This window comes from Phocoena sinus, chromosome 1, assembly GCF_008692025.1.
Source record: "Phocoena sinus isolate mPhoSin1 chromosome 1, mPhoSin1.pri, whole genome shotgun sequence".
NCBI lineage: Eukaryota > Metazoa > Chordata > Mammalia > Artiodactyla > Phocoenidae > Phocoena > Phocoena sinus.
This window is the reverse complement of record NC_045763.1, coordinates 101,462,559-101,477,973: the sequence shown is the minus strand read 5'-3', so window position 1 is coordinate 101,477,973 and position 15,415 is coordinate 101,462,559. Positions and strand designations below refer to the sequence as shown.

The 15,415-nt window shown below is 37.7% G+C and overlaps 2 protein-coding genes across 7 annotated transcripts in view; one reads left to right on the top strand and one right to left on the bottom strand.

Moving 5' to 3' along the window:
* PHTF1 (putative homeodomain transcription factor 1) overlaps positions 1 to 5,326 on the top strand; it is a 74,499-nt gene extending 69,173 nt beyond the window's left edge. Inside the window, exon 20 of one of the 2 annotated variants that reach the window (XM_032623737.1) lies at positions 61 to 5,326. In XM_032623737.1, the coding sequence (XP_032479628.1) occupies positions 61 to 81 (21 nt within the window). In that variant the 3' untranslated portion in view covers positions 82 to 5,326. The remainder of the gene's footprint in view (positions 1 to 60) is intronic. The other variant, XM_032623741.1, reaches the window with a different exon arrangement.
* The window catches only part of MAGI3 (membrane associated guanylate kinase, WW and PDZ domain containing 3), a 273,809-nt gene continuing 263,044 nt past the window's right edge, over positions 4,651 to 15,415 (bottom strand). For 3 of the 5 annotated variants that reach the window (XM_032623693.1, XM_032623702.1, XM_032623711.1), the window contains 2 exons: positions 11,789 to 11,927; positions 4,651 to 10,267 (listed from right to left, as the gene is read on the bottom strand). In XM_032623693.1, coding sequence (XP_032479584.1) covers positions 9,168 to 10,267; positions 11,789 to 11,927 — 1,239 coding nt within the window. In that variant the 3' untranslated portion in view covers positions 4,651 to 9,167. Of the gene's footprint in view, positions 10,268 to 10,553; positions 10,979 to 11,788; positions 11,928 to 15,415 lie in introns of those variants that run through there. The other 2 variants (XM_032623721.1, XM_032623728.1) reach the window with 1 other exon arrangement.

Below are 15,415 nucleotides of genomic sequence, written 5' to 3'. Positions count from 1 at the left end.
ACCTATCAACCCCACCTATTTGTCATAAAACTAACTATTTTGGTGATTTTCTTTTCTTAGCTGTGGAAAATTAAGTCATAAGCTGAGTCATGTGCCCGGACTTTCTCCCCTTGCTGGCATCAGTGCTTAACCCATTAAGGAAAGAGATGACTGCAAACCCATGAGACACCCACCTGCTTATTCACACGGAGAGGTGCCCTCAGCTCTACCTAATCTAACGAATGGTGTTTTCAGAGGAACAGAGCCTTTTCCAACTGGGTGTGCATGCTAAAAACCTGTATTTTCATGGTTTTCAAATAGTATGACTAGTCAGGAGACTGAAGACTGTTGTGTTATAGTAACTTAAGGACAACTTTTTAAGTTAGGAAATTTATTCTGGGCATTTCAGTGCTGTGACAGTTGTATTTATTGGAAATAGTCTTTTGGGTAACTATGGCAGATGCCCAAAGCATGAAGCAAAATCCTTTATTGGAAATATGCAAATTCAGTACTTTTCTATTACAGTCTATAGAATTGGAGATTTCATTTCTCTAGCAAAGAGAGATCAAGTTTAAACTATTTTAGGTTGAGCCTGAATAAAAGAACTTTATTGGAGAATTTCAGTTTCTAGGCTTTTTTGTCGTTGTTGAAAGAAAAAAATAACCTTTTAAACTGTGATTTTCTGTTAAACTATGGAGAAAATTTTAATTAGTTTATAATTTTGAAGTTAATCCTAATAACTGTATAGGTGTTGGTGAGAGTCATGCATGTAATATGGCATGTGATCCAGCATGAGAAATTTAAGTCTATGCGCACCCACCCGTGTCCACCATAAAACATGTTTTCCATTTAAATCATCTGAGCTATGTTTCCCATCACACTACTAAGTGAAGTGTTCATAGTTTATCTGTTGTGAGACTCAATGTATTTAACCCTCAGTATAATCTCATGTCCTCGGTGTCTGTACTGAGCCAGGCTATGCCACTGATGATTGGGATTCTCTTATCAGTATCCCCGATTGCACATACATGCGTATACATATGTTAATGAAAACTCTAATAGGCTACATTTAATTCCTGCTCATTGTTACCCACTTTGAAGAATCTCTCGAGGCAAATTGAAAGCCCACATTTTAATGACAAGATTTTGTGAATTTTTAAATGGAAATAATTAGGAAACTTAGTTATTACATGTGAAGTATGTACATGCAAGATCAGTGTGTCATTTACACATACCCTAATATGCAGGAAGATTTTTGAGGTTTAAAGATGAATTTCTTAAGTCCAGGAATTGAGGTCAGACCTTTCTGGATTCATATCCTTGGCTCTGCTACTTATTAGCTTCATAGTCTAAGGCAAGTTACTTAACATCTTTGCATCTCAGTTTCTTTACCTGCTTAATAAGGATAATAACTACCTAATAGTGTTGTTAAGGTTAAATGAGATTATCAAGTAAGGTACTTAACATAGCATAAAGTACGTCGCCCTTCATAAATCCACAATAAACATTTGTAATTACTGTTTAAAACCCTTTAAAAAATCTTTTGCTGATAGATTCCTAGCTGTGAAGATAGAAACCTAGGGGGCAAGATTGCTGAACTAGAAGTGGATTACCAAAAATTTGCAGCCATTCCAAATACTGCGTGAGAGTTACAATTCTTTTTAAAAAGTAAAACCCCATTATAGTGATTTACCTTTGGAAGGAACTGATCTGTAAAGGCACTTCAGTATCTCAGCAGATGGCTCATAGAAATCATGCTTTAACTGTTTTCCACAAGGGACAATAGCAGCTATCTCAAATCCAGGATTGAACCGCTCAGTGCAGATTTCGGATGAAGAAAGCTTTATCTTTTTCTCCTACAAAAAAAACACCACTGTTCTATTTTTATTTGAATTTTTTACACAGTGAATTCTTTAGCGTAAATGCAGTATTCAGAATAGTTTACTCCCGTGAGTTGTTTCGGTTATAGTTTTGATGGTGTATAATTGGTTTAAATGATTTTTCAGGTGGGTAAAATTAACTGTATGGGTGGTTGCTCGTGTCGGAAACTTGGGAATCATTTTTCACTCTTGCCTTTCTCATACCTCACATCCAGTCATCAAGTCTGTGAGGAATTCTCTTCTAGATATTTTTCTAATCAGTCCTTTCTTCTCCATCCCCACTTTCATCACCCTCATCTAAGTCAACATCCTTTGTTTTTGAACAAGATTCTGCTTTTCTGCCCCTCTCCCCCATGCCCACCTATTCATCTCAAAAGCGAATGTGTCTTTTCTGAAATGCAAGCCTCAGTCTCATCGTTTAGAATCTATTAATGGCTTAGTATTACTTTGAAGGTAAAAATCCAAAATCTTTTTAGCAAGGTGTATAGGCCTACTTTGTTGAGAAAGATTTTTGAATCTTTATGTTTGAAAGATGTTTTTTCTGGGCATAAAATTCTAGTTTTAAAGATGTTGCTGCTCTACTGCCTCCTGGATTGCATTGCTTCCGACAAGAAGTCTGCTGTCATTGTCATCTTCGTTCTTCTGCGTTTTTTTTTTTTTTTTAACTCTGGCTGCTTTTAAGGTTTTTACCTTTTTCATTGAATTTGTGCTATTTAGTTATAATGTGCATTGGTGTAGTTGTCTTCATTATTTGTGTGTGTGCTTGGGATTTGTTGCACTTACTGGGTCTCTGGATTTTTAGTTTGCATCAAATTTGGAAAAATTTTGACTGTTATTTCTTAAAATAAGTTTTCTATACCCCAGTCTCCCACCTCCTGAGACTCCACATGTTAATTAGGCTGCTTGAAGTTGTCCCACACCTTACTGATGTTCTGTACATTGTCCCAGTCTTCTGTTTTTAATTTCTATTCAAGACAGAAGACTGGCACAACTATTTCTATTGCTGTGCCTCAAGTTCACTAACCTGTTCTTCTGCACTAATTTGCTGTTAATCCTACCCAATGTATTTTGTCTACAGAATTTTGATATTGCTTTTTCAGTTTTTTGTATCCTCATGTCTCTCTTTAACGTACTGTTTCTTTTCTCTCTCTTGTTTCCATAATATTTATAATAGAAATAGTAAATAAGAACATTATAACAGCCATCATCTGTGTTATCTGGGGGTTTGTTTTTGTTGATTTATTTTTCTCCTCATTTTGGGTCATACTTTCCTGCTTCTTTACATGCCTAGTAATTTCTTAATGGATGTGAATTTTACATTGTTGGGTGTTGGGTCTTCGTGTGTGTGTGTATTCTTTTAAATATTCTTGAGCTTTGTTTTAGAATGCAGTTAAGATACTTGAAAACAGTTTGATCATTTCAAGGCTTGCTTTTAAGCTTTGTTAGGTGGGCCAGAGCAGCCTTTACTCTGGTGCTACTTTTCTCCACAACTGAAGCAAAATCCTCCTGAGTACTCTACCTGATAACCCTGTTCATGATCAGGTTTTTCCAGTTTAACTGTAGGAACGTGAACTCTTCCCAGCTCAAGAATTTTTGGCCTGCTTCTTTTTGGTGGTTCTTTCCCTGTTGAGTATTTCCTTGTGCTCATCAATACCTGAAAACTTGAAAGGAAACCTCTGCACATTTTTGGAGCTCTCTCCTCTCTGTGCAGCTGTGCTCTCCTCTCTCTGCAGCTGTCTTCTCTCTGGTACTCGGCCTGCCAATTCTAGCTGTCCTGGCCGCCCCAGATTCTTAACTCTCTCCTCAACTCAGCAAGGCTGCTTGGTTCAGTTTGGATACCCCCTTCCTACACCACAGCCTAGAAACTGCCTCTAAGTAATCTGGGGCAAACATGGGGCTCACCTCATTGAATTCCACTATCTTTCACTGCCTGTTGTCCAACATCTAACACCCATTTTTTCATATATATTTTTCCTTTTTTTTTTTTTAAGTTGTCTGAGGTGGGAGAGTAAATGTTTTTCCCACCTTAGTAAATAGAAAAATGTTTACTCAACTGCTCAAGCCAAAGGCTTAGGGTTTATTCCTGGTTCCTCTCTTTCCCTCCATATCTAACCTACCAGCCAGTCACGTTGGTTCTGTGTTCCCACCGCTAACAGACTGAGCCTCCTTTGCGCTCAGCTGGATTACTGTGCTGACCCACTGTTCCCTTCCCATTCTTGCCTCTGCAGTCGGTTCTCCACAGCCACGTGAGTGAGCTTAAAAACATGGAGACTCTATCATTCCTACTTAAATCCTTCCTGGCTTTCCCTATGCTGGCCTCCAAGGCCCTTCATTATCACGCCTGCTTCCCTTTCCAAATTCCCCTCCTCAGTACCTGACAGCCACACTGGCCTCCCTGTGTTCCTCCGTTATACCAAGTTCTTTCTTATCTCAGACTGTGCCTGGAATGTGTTTTCTTCAGTTCTCCCCTGAATGGCTTCTCAGCTGTCAGTTCCTTAGCAGGACCTTCTCTGAGTTAAAGTTGTTCCCCGTCTTATCCTTGTTATCAGTTATATATGGTCCATTCATTTCCTTCACGGCACTTATCAGAACCTGATTATCTTATTTTTTGCCTACTTGTTTCTGTCCTTCCCCACTAGAATATAAGTCCCTTAAGGCAGGAATTTTTGTTGTTGTTGTTTTTCACTCCTAGGTCCCCAGAATGCAGAAGAGTACCTGACCCCATAATAGGTACGTAATATAAATGCATAGAATAAATGAATAGACCTCAAGTAATCTACTGTTTCTGTAGTTTTTTTTTTCTTTTTTCTTCTGTTAGGATGGAAGAGTTGTACTGTCAGTGCTTCATTTATTCCTGTATAATAATTTCTAGGAGATTGGACTTTTGATCTCCCAAAAGGAGTGATACTTTAACATTTACCTGCTACTGAGAAATTAAATAAACCAAGATGTAAAAATAGAACTAGATTAGGCCATACATACATTTAATTGAAATAATAATAACCATAGATGGATAAGAAAAATACCTGTTCAGCTACTTTTATAATTTGTATTGGGAAAAATTCTGTCTCCTAAAATCGCTATGGAGGTATGACTTCAGGCTTCCTAAATATGTACATTATGCCTCGTGTATAATATAAACACTTTGAAAAGTTGAATAACCAAATACTTGCCTAATTGGGGTATGGTTTTCTTAACTTTCAGAGACAAGTAGAAAAGTTCTAAGTACCAGGATGTCCTCCAAAGTGTAAGCTTACGGCTCTGTGTTTTTAATTTTGGTTCATTGTATCTAGAGGTAAGTGAACCTGTGCACTGTGAAAATAACCCTCTTTCAAATGAATGAAATTCCTTTTCAGAATTTTGTAGTCTACACACTCCATCACGGGCCAAATGGGTCTTACTCCCAAATACAGTGTATGATTTGGAATTACCAAGAAGTAAACTCATTAAACTTAATCTCATCGATACAGCTGTTGACTAGTTTGGTCATTTAAAGTAATCCTTGGCTCGTTGCAGTTATTGGTGCCCATCCTGAATAATGAAGTTTGAATTTCACAAGTGTGAAATAATGCCATTCCTTTCCCGCAGCACACCCTGAGCCTATATGCTGTAGTAAGGTATTACTCAAGGTAACAAATAGTTGTTTACTAAGGACAAAATAAGCCTCTTGATTTGCTATAAAAATGTGCTAATAGTTCTGCTTGACTTTAATGCAAACATTGTAAAATAGACAAATACCCCCAGGGTTCTTTGGAAAAATACAGGTTCGGGCTAAATTAAAGCACTTGGCTATGTTTTTGTATTTTAATGTGTACGTGAGAAAGGTTCAGAGTTCTTTGGCAGAACTCTACTAAATTCTACTCTCAATAAGCCTTCATACTCGCTTCTTACACTTAAGGCTCTACTTGCACAGAAACTTTGAAAACAGATCCAAGTTAGTGGATATCTTAAACTAATTCAGTCAACTGAAGCAAAGATTATAGAGTTCATGTCCTAATTATGGCGTGCTTTAAACCAGTCATTGTATTGCTGATAAACCTTAATAGCATAAGCAGTAAAGAGCTGCCTAAATAAACAAATCTGTTATTGTTTAAAAAGCACAAGTAGTTCTTAGCGCTGGAGCATGCCAGGATGATGTAAGAAGTTGCTCTGATATATTCTTCACGCCAGACTGAATCATCGCGTTTCGGGACTGAAGTCTGTTTACACCAGAGTTCCTTAGTTCCTGGAGCTCACTCTGGACTAAGCTCAAGCTTAAACACGTCTCTGTGGAGGTCGGTAGTTAAGACTGTCACACCGTTTAACTAATTTGAGTAGTTCTTGCTTTCTTAAAACCCAATTCTTTTTGAATGTTGGACACATTAAACATGAAGCTCTTCATTAGTTCACCTTGAAAAGCATTTGACTTTTTCTACATGAGAATATCTGACTATTAAAAAAGGAAATAACCAAGGTATGCTCAGGTAGAAATAAAAAGCCACATGCTTTTCTGTGTCCAAGACTTCTGAAATAGGAGTTGACTCTGTGCAAAAGCTACTGGGCCCCAGAAATTTAATGTATGGGGGTTAGAAGACAATATTACAGGCTCTTACTCACTAATCTCCCTAGGGAGACAACGTGATAGCATCCCAGCACTTTTTTGCTGTTACGACCAATAAGAAAATATGTCCACTGAAACAGCGACAAAATGATTTTGCTGCCACTCTGCAGGCTTTGCTACAACACACATCTCCATGGTAGGGCTCGGGGTTTGGAGTTTATTTTCGGTGTGAGTTCAGTAATGGCAGGCGGGAATTAATTTTTCTCCTCAAGAGTATTCAGTTAACCATGGTCTTGAGCTAGGTTTTAGGCATTATTCATTCCAAGAATTTCAGTGAAATCAAGTCAAAATACTTCACTCTACAAGTACAACCTAGAGTAAATAAAATGATTTAAAAATAATGTGAAATGCCACGGTCTGATGAAATAGAGTTTGTGACCTTGTGGTAACTGGACTTACACAGCTATGTCCATTAGAAATGTCTGATGACAATTTCCAATAAGACAAGTCCTTTTCTTTCCCTGACAGTGTAAGAAAGGATTTGGGGGGGGTGGGTAGCAAATTATTTATGCAAAGCTATTTTCCTTACAGTGAAAGGTATTAAGTAGGTATAATGATATTCAACTCAAACTAATTTTGAGCTTTACATATAGATAAGTATAGCTATACAGGTAAAGTCATCATTGTAAGAGTCTTTCTGATTGTAGGACTTTGAATATTTGTTACTTGTAGGGATAAAAATCTATTTGAGGACTCAGACCATGATGAGAATTAGCTCCACAAATAGAAAAAGCAACATTACATAAAGCTGACGGTAAAAGAAATGCAGGCCATGAACTGATTCTTGTTTTTCTTTTTTTTTTTTAATATCTATATAAAAAATAACGAGCGATTTACAGGTCTCTTTCTCTAATCAGAACCTCAAGTGTATATATAAAGGTACTGTACAATATATAAACATTTACAACCAGTACATCCATATTTTGCTTACCATTCCAAGGCCACATTGCTAAGTCAGTACAGAATCAGTACAGTGACAGGTTACTTAGAAAGGAAAGAGCCACATCAGACTGACAACAGATGACATCAAAGTTATGTCGCAGTTAACAAAAATTGGATTTTTATCACTAATTGTGGACTATAGGGAAAGTAAATCATTTCTGTGATACTAAATTCTTAGCATTTATCAAGCCTTCTAATTCTTCTCTATTCAAGTAGTTACAATAGGTGGGTAAATATAGTTCTGGATGGAAAGGGGATTTCAGAAATCTCACTCTGGGAAGCATGTCTTATCTACAGGGGCTGATTTAGTTGTTATATTAAAGAATTTCACAGTCAGACTCTGAGAGGGAAGGACCTGGACATGATGTGTTTCACAATAACAAGATGAACCCAGGGCGACAGAACAAGTGTGTTCAAATACTCCAGAAAATGGTTTTATTCTGAGAATGTTCCTTTATTTATAGATGCTACTGAATGCTGCTTCCGGGGGCTGAGAAACCCGGATCTATTTTATGGAGCTAAAAACTGTCTCTACCTTCCAACAAACATCTCTAATTAGACTTTAGAAAAGAATTCTGAAAATCTGTACAAGCTAAGCAGATGTTTACTCTCCCTTTCTTCTTTGCAAATAGGTTAATGTAGCTAGATATTAAAATTAAGATCTAGCAAGGACTGTCTACCAGCACGTTTGTCCTCACTTGCTTGTGAGCCAGTCTCACACAGGTTCTGCTTCTCAACACTCGAACTTGTACAGCGGCTGCCAGATGAGTTGGTACCTCATCTGGCAACGGACCGTGAAACTGGTTTCATGATTAAGTCCCTCTTCAAATATGTATTATGTATTAATGACTAATGACTTAGTAGTTGGTTCAACCAAGATATCCAGAAAGAGAAATTTGGTAGTTTTTCTTCAGATAGCAATAAGCAATATTTCCACATGCTTCTTTGTGGTTTCATAATAAAATAAATGAAATAAAAGGGTGATCTGAGCTGCTATAACACATTAGAGTTGGATAACACAGCAGGAGGTGAACTCTTAATCAACTGAAGTGCTTTCTCATTTGAACGTTCATTTGTAAATAACATCTTTAACAGTTATTTGAAATACCTTATCCGGCCGAATTAAAATAAACAGCCATAAGAAAGTCAGTATTTGACTACATTTTTTTTTCTTTCCAGTAGTGATATTTGGGAGTTTTATTTTTAAACGGGGACATCATCAGTAAGCTGTTTGTTAGGAGAGGCAACTGCCATCTTTAATGATGAGTTAACAATCTCTTCTTCTGCAAGGGCTCAAATATTTCTCTCTGTAAACATGCAACATGCTATTGAGAATATCAACTTCCAAGCCAAACCTAGTTTTTTCATTACTGTGGAAATATCTGCGTGAGAAGGATAAAATAGACATGATACAGTAGATAACTTGGCACAAATATAAAGTGAGCTGTGACCACGTTGTGAATATCAACATGTCATTTGTTCAGACACTCATGAAGACAGAGCTGGGCGGCCTGAGCCGGGCGTGTCTGATGAGCCCGTGGGTGCGGCTCCTTCCTGAGCGCAAGGTGGGCAGCCAGCCAGGGGGACAGTGGGTTCTTAGCAATCCTGCAGGCCCTTCATGCAGCCTAGGTAACCTGATACTCAAATTAAAATGTACTTCTGATGTGTGTTTCAGAATTCCTGAAAAAAATGATTTTGGGGGGGAGGGGAACACTGCTTTTTAGTAGGAAAAGATTACAACTTGTTTTTTTGTTTTATACTAAAGGTCACAGTCGCTTCTCGGCCACACCAGTAGTGCCTGTGGCTCTACTTGCACTTGGCACCTTCCAAGGCCCTGGAGTTATTGGTGTTTTCTTAGCTGGAGAACCGCTTTCAGGTTTGAACCCTCCGCTCTCTTTGTTTTTCTCAGCTGCCTCTAGTTCTTTTCTTTTGTGATCTTCTATTTTGTTTAAAACCATTCTTTCTTCAGGTTCCTGCTTTGGCTTCTTTTCTGATATTTTGACATTTTCTCCTATTTTATCTTTACTAGAACTTGTTTCTACTAAGGTTGCTTTCTTTCCTTTTTCATTTTCCGATATAGCTCTACTAGTAGTGTTATTTGTCTTTTTGGATGGACGAGACTTTTCATCCATTCTCTTGCTTTTTTTCTCTGGAGACCTGGTTCTGTTTTTTCCAGGCTGACTCTGATTTGTATCTTTCCTGATAACACCTGATCTTTCTTTCCCATCTGACATCTGCTCAGCATTGTTGCTAGCATAGCCCCCTACTCTTTGGTTCACATTTGATTGGTCTTTGCTTCCTTCAGTTTTTTGCTGCTTCTTTGGGCTTGAAGACTGTCCTCTGCTTTTTCTGCAGTGGTCTTGTCCAGAAGCTGCCCTGGTGCTGATCTGACTACTTTTATTCTCTCCTTTCCTGGGGCTGAGTGATCGATCTCTGGGTCTTCTTTTGGGGTCATTTTTTAGGGGACTGGGAATCTTTTCTAAATGTTCCTCTGAATATCGACTGGCTGACTTTTTGGGACTAGCAGATCTGCCTCTTGGTGTGACACCATTATCTACTTTCAAGAGATTTTTCTTATCACTGTGCCCATGACTGTTGGGTGGATCCCTTTTATTCACATTTTTATGGAGAAGAGACTGATGTTTTATATCAGACGGATTTTCATTTAAAGCGCTTTTCTTTTCAGGCGCAATGTCCTTTAATTCTTCCGCCTTTTCACATATCTGAACTCTCATCATCAAAGATTCTTCAGTTACTGGCACACGAGACTCTTCAAATATGAGAGCAGAATGTGAATATGGGTGAAATGGTGACTGTTCATCATAAATCACATTGGAAGATGAAGGGTTATTAATATTCCAATCACCTAAAAAAAAGCGATTTGAGTAGAAAATTATGAAATTTCAGAATTATAAATAGGAACAATTAAGTTTTGAATTTTTTGATAGCCATTTGGATTTTACTGACTGCTTAAACAAACAGCCTGAGTATTTTATAAATAAAGTTCATGTATGTTTAGATCTCTCTATAAATGCAGACGTATACAGACAGCTATACTTGTACCTGAAGGGTAGGTTGTTTTATATATACAAAATAATAGTATTCATTTTTCCAGTTACTTTTGTATAATAGGTACGATAATATATGATGTGTAAATTCTTTAGCAAAAGCCCAATACACATCTTAAAAGAAATAAATAATAAAATTGGACCAAATTACCTGGTCCAAGCAGCTTACTAATTTAGCTATTATTGATGGATATAGCTTCAGGATTTGCCAAAATCACTAATAAAGGAGACCAAACGGTGGTAATCAGAATGGAGTTCATGGGCATTTGTAAATAATTTTCTTGCTTTAAGCTGTCAAATTTAATGTCAAAAGGAAACTGAAAAGTGCAGAAGATAGAAGTAGATGTACTTAATAGCATCATTTTTAATTAAAAAGAAAAAAAGAGAAGGAAGTGATTTACAAGACATGCAAATTTACCAAATCTTTTTAAGGAAAGACCAAGAAAAGCCCTGAAAGCCTTAATGTTGCTCAGGTTTCACGTAGGAGCACAGACCGGAAGGAGCCAAACCTGAAGAAGGAAGAGAAAAAGCCTAGGACTGTGTAAAAAAACATCACAGCGCAGTTAGCAAAGATGTCACCGGGGACGTATGGTTTACAAGCAGATGGTGGAAGGTAATACAGTCAGAGGATTATAGGCTGGAAGGGGACTGTAGGAGGTCATGTCTATACTTATCCCTCAAAAGCTCTATGGGGGGAAGGGAGGAAACTGGAACGGACAAGGACTAAGTGGTGTGGTATTGTACTTCTAGACTAGTGCACTCAGTTGATAAACAGTGATTTTCAAATACTGTGATATTTCAAAAGCATACAATGAAACCAAGGAAATTTAAGATCAGTACAGGACTACGGAAATGGTCCCAAGTGCAACTCCTTGTCTCCAGGTAGAGCTAAAGTAACTTGTTTTTGACAAATGACCAGAAAAGCCTAAAGTTCTTATGCTGCTCATTAAGAGAGAAACTCATCTTACTATAAGGAAAAAAAAATAACATTTGAAGAGATTTCAAATGCTTTTCATGACATTAAAATCGTTTGCCTCTAATGTTCTCGTTTTTTATAGGCACTTTTCTCTGCAAAAGCAACTGTGTTTTCTGCTGAAACTAGCTTAACACATATATTCTAGTCTAACAAAAGTTCTGTATGAATCACTTATTTTGTAATATTATTATTTATGGTAACTAACTTTAGATGGTTCTGGTGGTTACCTCTGAATTAGCTAGTAAAATATCTGTCCCCTCCAAACTGATATTCCTTTTCCTTCTGCTGCCCCCTCCCTAACACATTCTCAGCTTTTCAGCTACAGGTGAGCTACTTAACTTACCATGGTCAGGTATCAAGCCAGTTCCTGGCCTCAAAAGAAGAAGAACTTTATTTCCACCGGCCTGAATGAGCTCAATTGCTCGAGTATGTGTGATGCCTTGTGTAGGTTCCCCATTGATTTCAACAATCTGGTCCCCAACCTAGACAGGGAACATTCACAGAAACAGCATGAAACTACACATCCTCCTTCGGTTCTGTTTTGTCATCCCTAGAGCCACCCAACTCTGCTGAATGACTCTCTTTGTAAAATATTTAACTTTTGTGCACAGTGCTGTTACGCTAGAGTTGACGAGGAGTGGACAGGTGGTAGCAATAGGAAGAGAAAATGTCCAGTTTTACTTACGCTATAAAAGTTTATATAACTAGTAAGCAGCATCTGGGCATCTTGAAGTCAAGAATCAAATTCTAAGTTTTCAACCAAACGTTAAGTGGTGGGAGAGGGTGAAGGCTCTATGACCCACATGATACCACAGAGCTACCTCTGATTAATCCGCCTGTGAAGGGTACTTTCCGACTCGAGCTGAGTATCCTAAATCCTAGGCAGGTGGCTCCTCATCTTTGAAGCCTATCCTGGCCTCCAGGGAGAACTGCCTACTCCTTCCTTTGTGTTGCTGCTACGCCCTGTACATATATGAGGCATTACCTAAATGAAATATTTATAGACTAAAACTCTAAGAAAACTCAGCTTGGAGAAATTCATACTACTATGAATACTTATGTAAAACCAACAGCTGGCTTACACTAAATGACTTTAGTGTGTAGTGATTTCCCTAGAAAACAAACAAAAGCTAGGGATCAGAATAAAATGCCTCAGTACCATTGCTATTTACTAGAAATGTTGTCTGTAGTTATTTGAAAAGAAAAAGGAAACGTGAATGAGTGAAGTATAACTTCTGCAAAGGACCTGGTTAAAGAGAATGATGGTAGTGATTTAAAAATATATCCAGATTTTAAACAACATTTCAAGGTGACAAACAACTAAAGGGTATTGGCTTCAAAACAGAAAAACTGAACAATGGACAATTACTGAAATTACAAAAAGCAATATTTGCAGAGCTTACTAAAACAATGCAGAAATAACAGAAGAGGACGCAGTAATTATTTAACAGAGGAGAGTAGGATTGCTCTGTATCCACAGCTGCAGCAGAGCACAGTGGCTTGGAAGCTGGGCTTTGGAGTCATAATGTCTGTGGTTCACTCCTGGCTCGACCTCGTCCTAGCAGAGTGGTCTCATTTTCCTCTCTGTTAAGTGGGGATAACATTAGTACCTACCTACCTCCTGGGGTTGTTGGGAGGAATTAATGAGCTAAAAACAGGATTATACACCAAGCACAAATAAATGTTAATTTTCAAATGATCTATTTTCTGGTTTTCCAAAAAAAGATTTAAAGCTGGTGGCACAGTGGTTAAGAATCTGCCTGCCAGTGAAGGGGACACGGGTTCGATCCCTGGTCTGGGAAGATCCCACGTGCCGCAGAGCAACTAAGCCTGTGCGCCACAACTGCTGAGCCTGTGCTCTAGAGCCCACGAGCCACAACTAATGAAGCCCGCGCACCTAGAGCCCGTGCTCCGCAACAAGGGAAGCCACTGAGATGAGAAACCCATGCGCCGCAACGAAGAGTAGCCCCTGCTCACCGCAACTAGTGAAAGCCCACGTGCAGCAACAAAGACCCAAGCAGCCAAAAAAAAAAAAAAAAAAGCGTAGCAGGATGAAGATTTAACTATAGACTGCACCCCGTTCTATACAATGCAAAACTTTTTCAAGTAAACCAAGAAAACAGAACAAGTTTTACTGCATATTTATGGGAAAAAAATGAGTGAAGAAATGGAGGATATCACAAAATAGATGGATTTAACAAATAAAGTGGAAAAAAAATCTAAAATAGAAACCACAGTAAGATGATAATAAACATAATAGGATGGAGAAAAAGTAATAAACACAATTCATTAAAAAACCCTTATAATCAGAATAGGTATATAAGTGAAACAAAGGTCGGTACCCAGATTTTCTTTAATAAGTGATTATAGAAAAATCATTTTCATGAGGAAACACAGATGACAAATTAGCACCAGATATAAAACCCTCTGGTAATTAGAGAAAGTAATATTAAAATAGATACTACTTGGAGCATGCTTTGGGTACATCTTGTAAAAACGTGCTTGAGGTTATAATTCATTTCAATTGTAGTCTTTGGCTTAAATTCTCTGTCCAAACCTGCATTTCAGCACAATAAGTAAACTGCAAAAAAACTTGTAATTGAACAGATCTGCCACCAGGTGTCACTTTTGTTTAACTTAAAAACTAAATTAGGGTGAAGGAGAAGAAAGCCATGGTTTTAAGATTTACGGTAGAGAGGCCCTCAAAAGGGGAAAAAGTTCTAAACTGGACTACACAAAGCTTAAGATAAAAAAATCACACCTTTGAGAGGAAAATGTAAACATTCTTTAAAAAAAAAAAAAGTGTGTTACTTTAAAAAATTTAAGTGTGATAAAAATACAAAAAATGGGGAATATATTTTTTGATAAGAATAAAAATTCAAGGTCAGGTTTTTGTATTAATGCAAAATAGAATTGTGGGGAACAGAGGAGAGAGGAGAGAAGAAAGAAATGAAAGGGGAAGAAAAAAATGAGAACAGGAGAACCAAAAGGGGGAAAGTAGGAAGAACGATAGAGAAAAATTGTGTTCCTTTAAAAAAGTCACTTTTTAAAGTCAGTCTTGCAGTTTTTAAAACAACATCCACTAAAATGTATTAAAATGACTAAACAATATTTCTAACACATTGTTTACATTATCTTACAACCTCTTAAGACCCTTTATGCCTCCCAAAGGAATTGAGTCCAAATGACATAATCATGGCCTGATGTGAAAGCACACAGACCAGGCTGAGAGATAATGGACCTGGGTCCCTCTATGGCTGTGACTCAGTCTCCCTGAGCCTCGGTTTTAATCTGCAAGTGGGGATAATGCCACCTACCTCACAGAGTTTTTGTGAGACTAAAACTAATACAAGTGAAAACATGTGGTCTGGAAGACAACAGACTCTTAATAGTTTCTAAATCTGATTCTGTTCTTTGTCAAATATTTCAGTCTGACACTATTACCTAATACGGACTTTTTCCATTCAGCTGATTTCTCATTCCCTTAGCCCAGAACCTTTTTCCTTCCTCTTTAAATCAGGATTTAAGGACCAGATGAAGACTCACTAAATGTACAGATCCTCTCAACACCTTTCCATCTATCTTAAAAGTTAACATTTTCTTGTTTTAGTGAATTATACGATTACACTGTTTGCTTATTCCTTCCTATAGCCCAAGTCCTGTCTACCCAGTAATAAGTTCTGGGAGTTAATCTTAAATATTAAAAAAAAATTCTCTCATTATCTAGAAATATTAACCATGCATTCTATTCTTTCAACAAATATCTATGGAGCATCTACTATCAATATTCAAGGCACTACCTCAGGTGCTGAAGATACTGGAATAATAGGTACAGGACAAAAAGTACAGTGTCAGCTTAACAGAAAAGACTCGGGAGAAGAGGAGAGAGGCAAGGGGGGAAGGCAGACAGGATGGATGCTCAGGTGGCTGGCTCCATGCACAAGCGTCAGCTGGAGATAAAATGTTCATC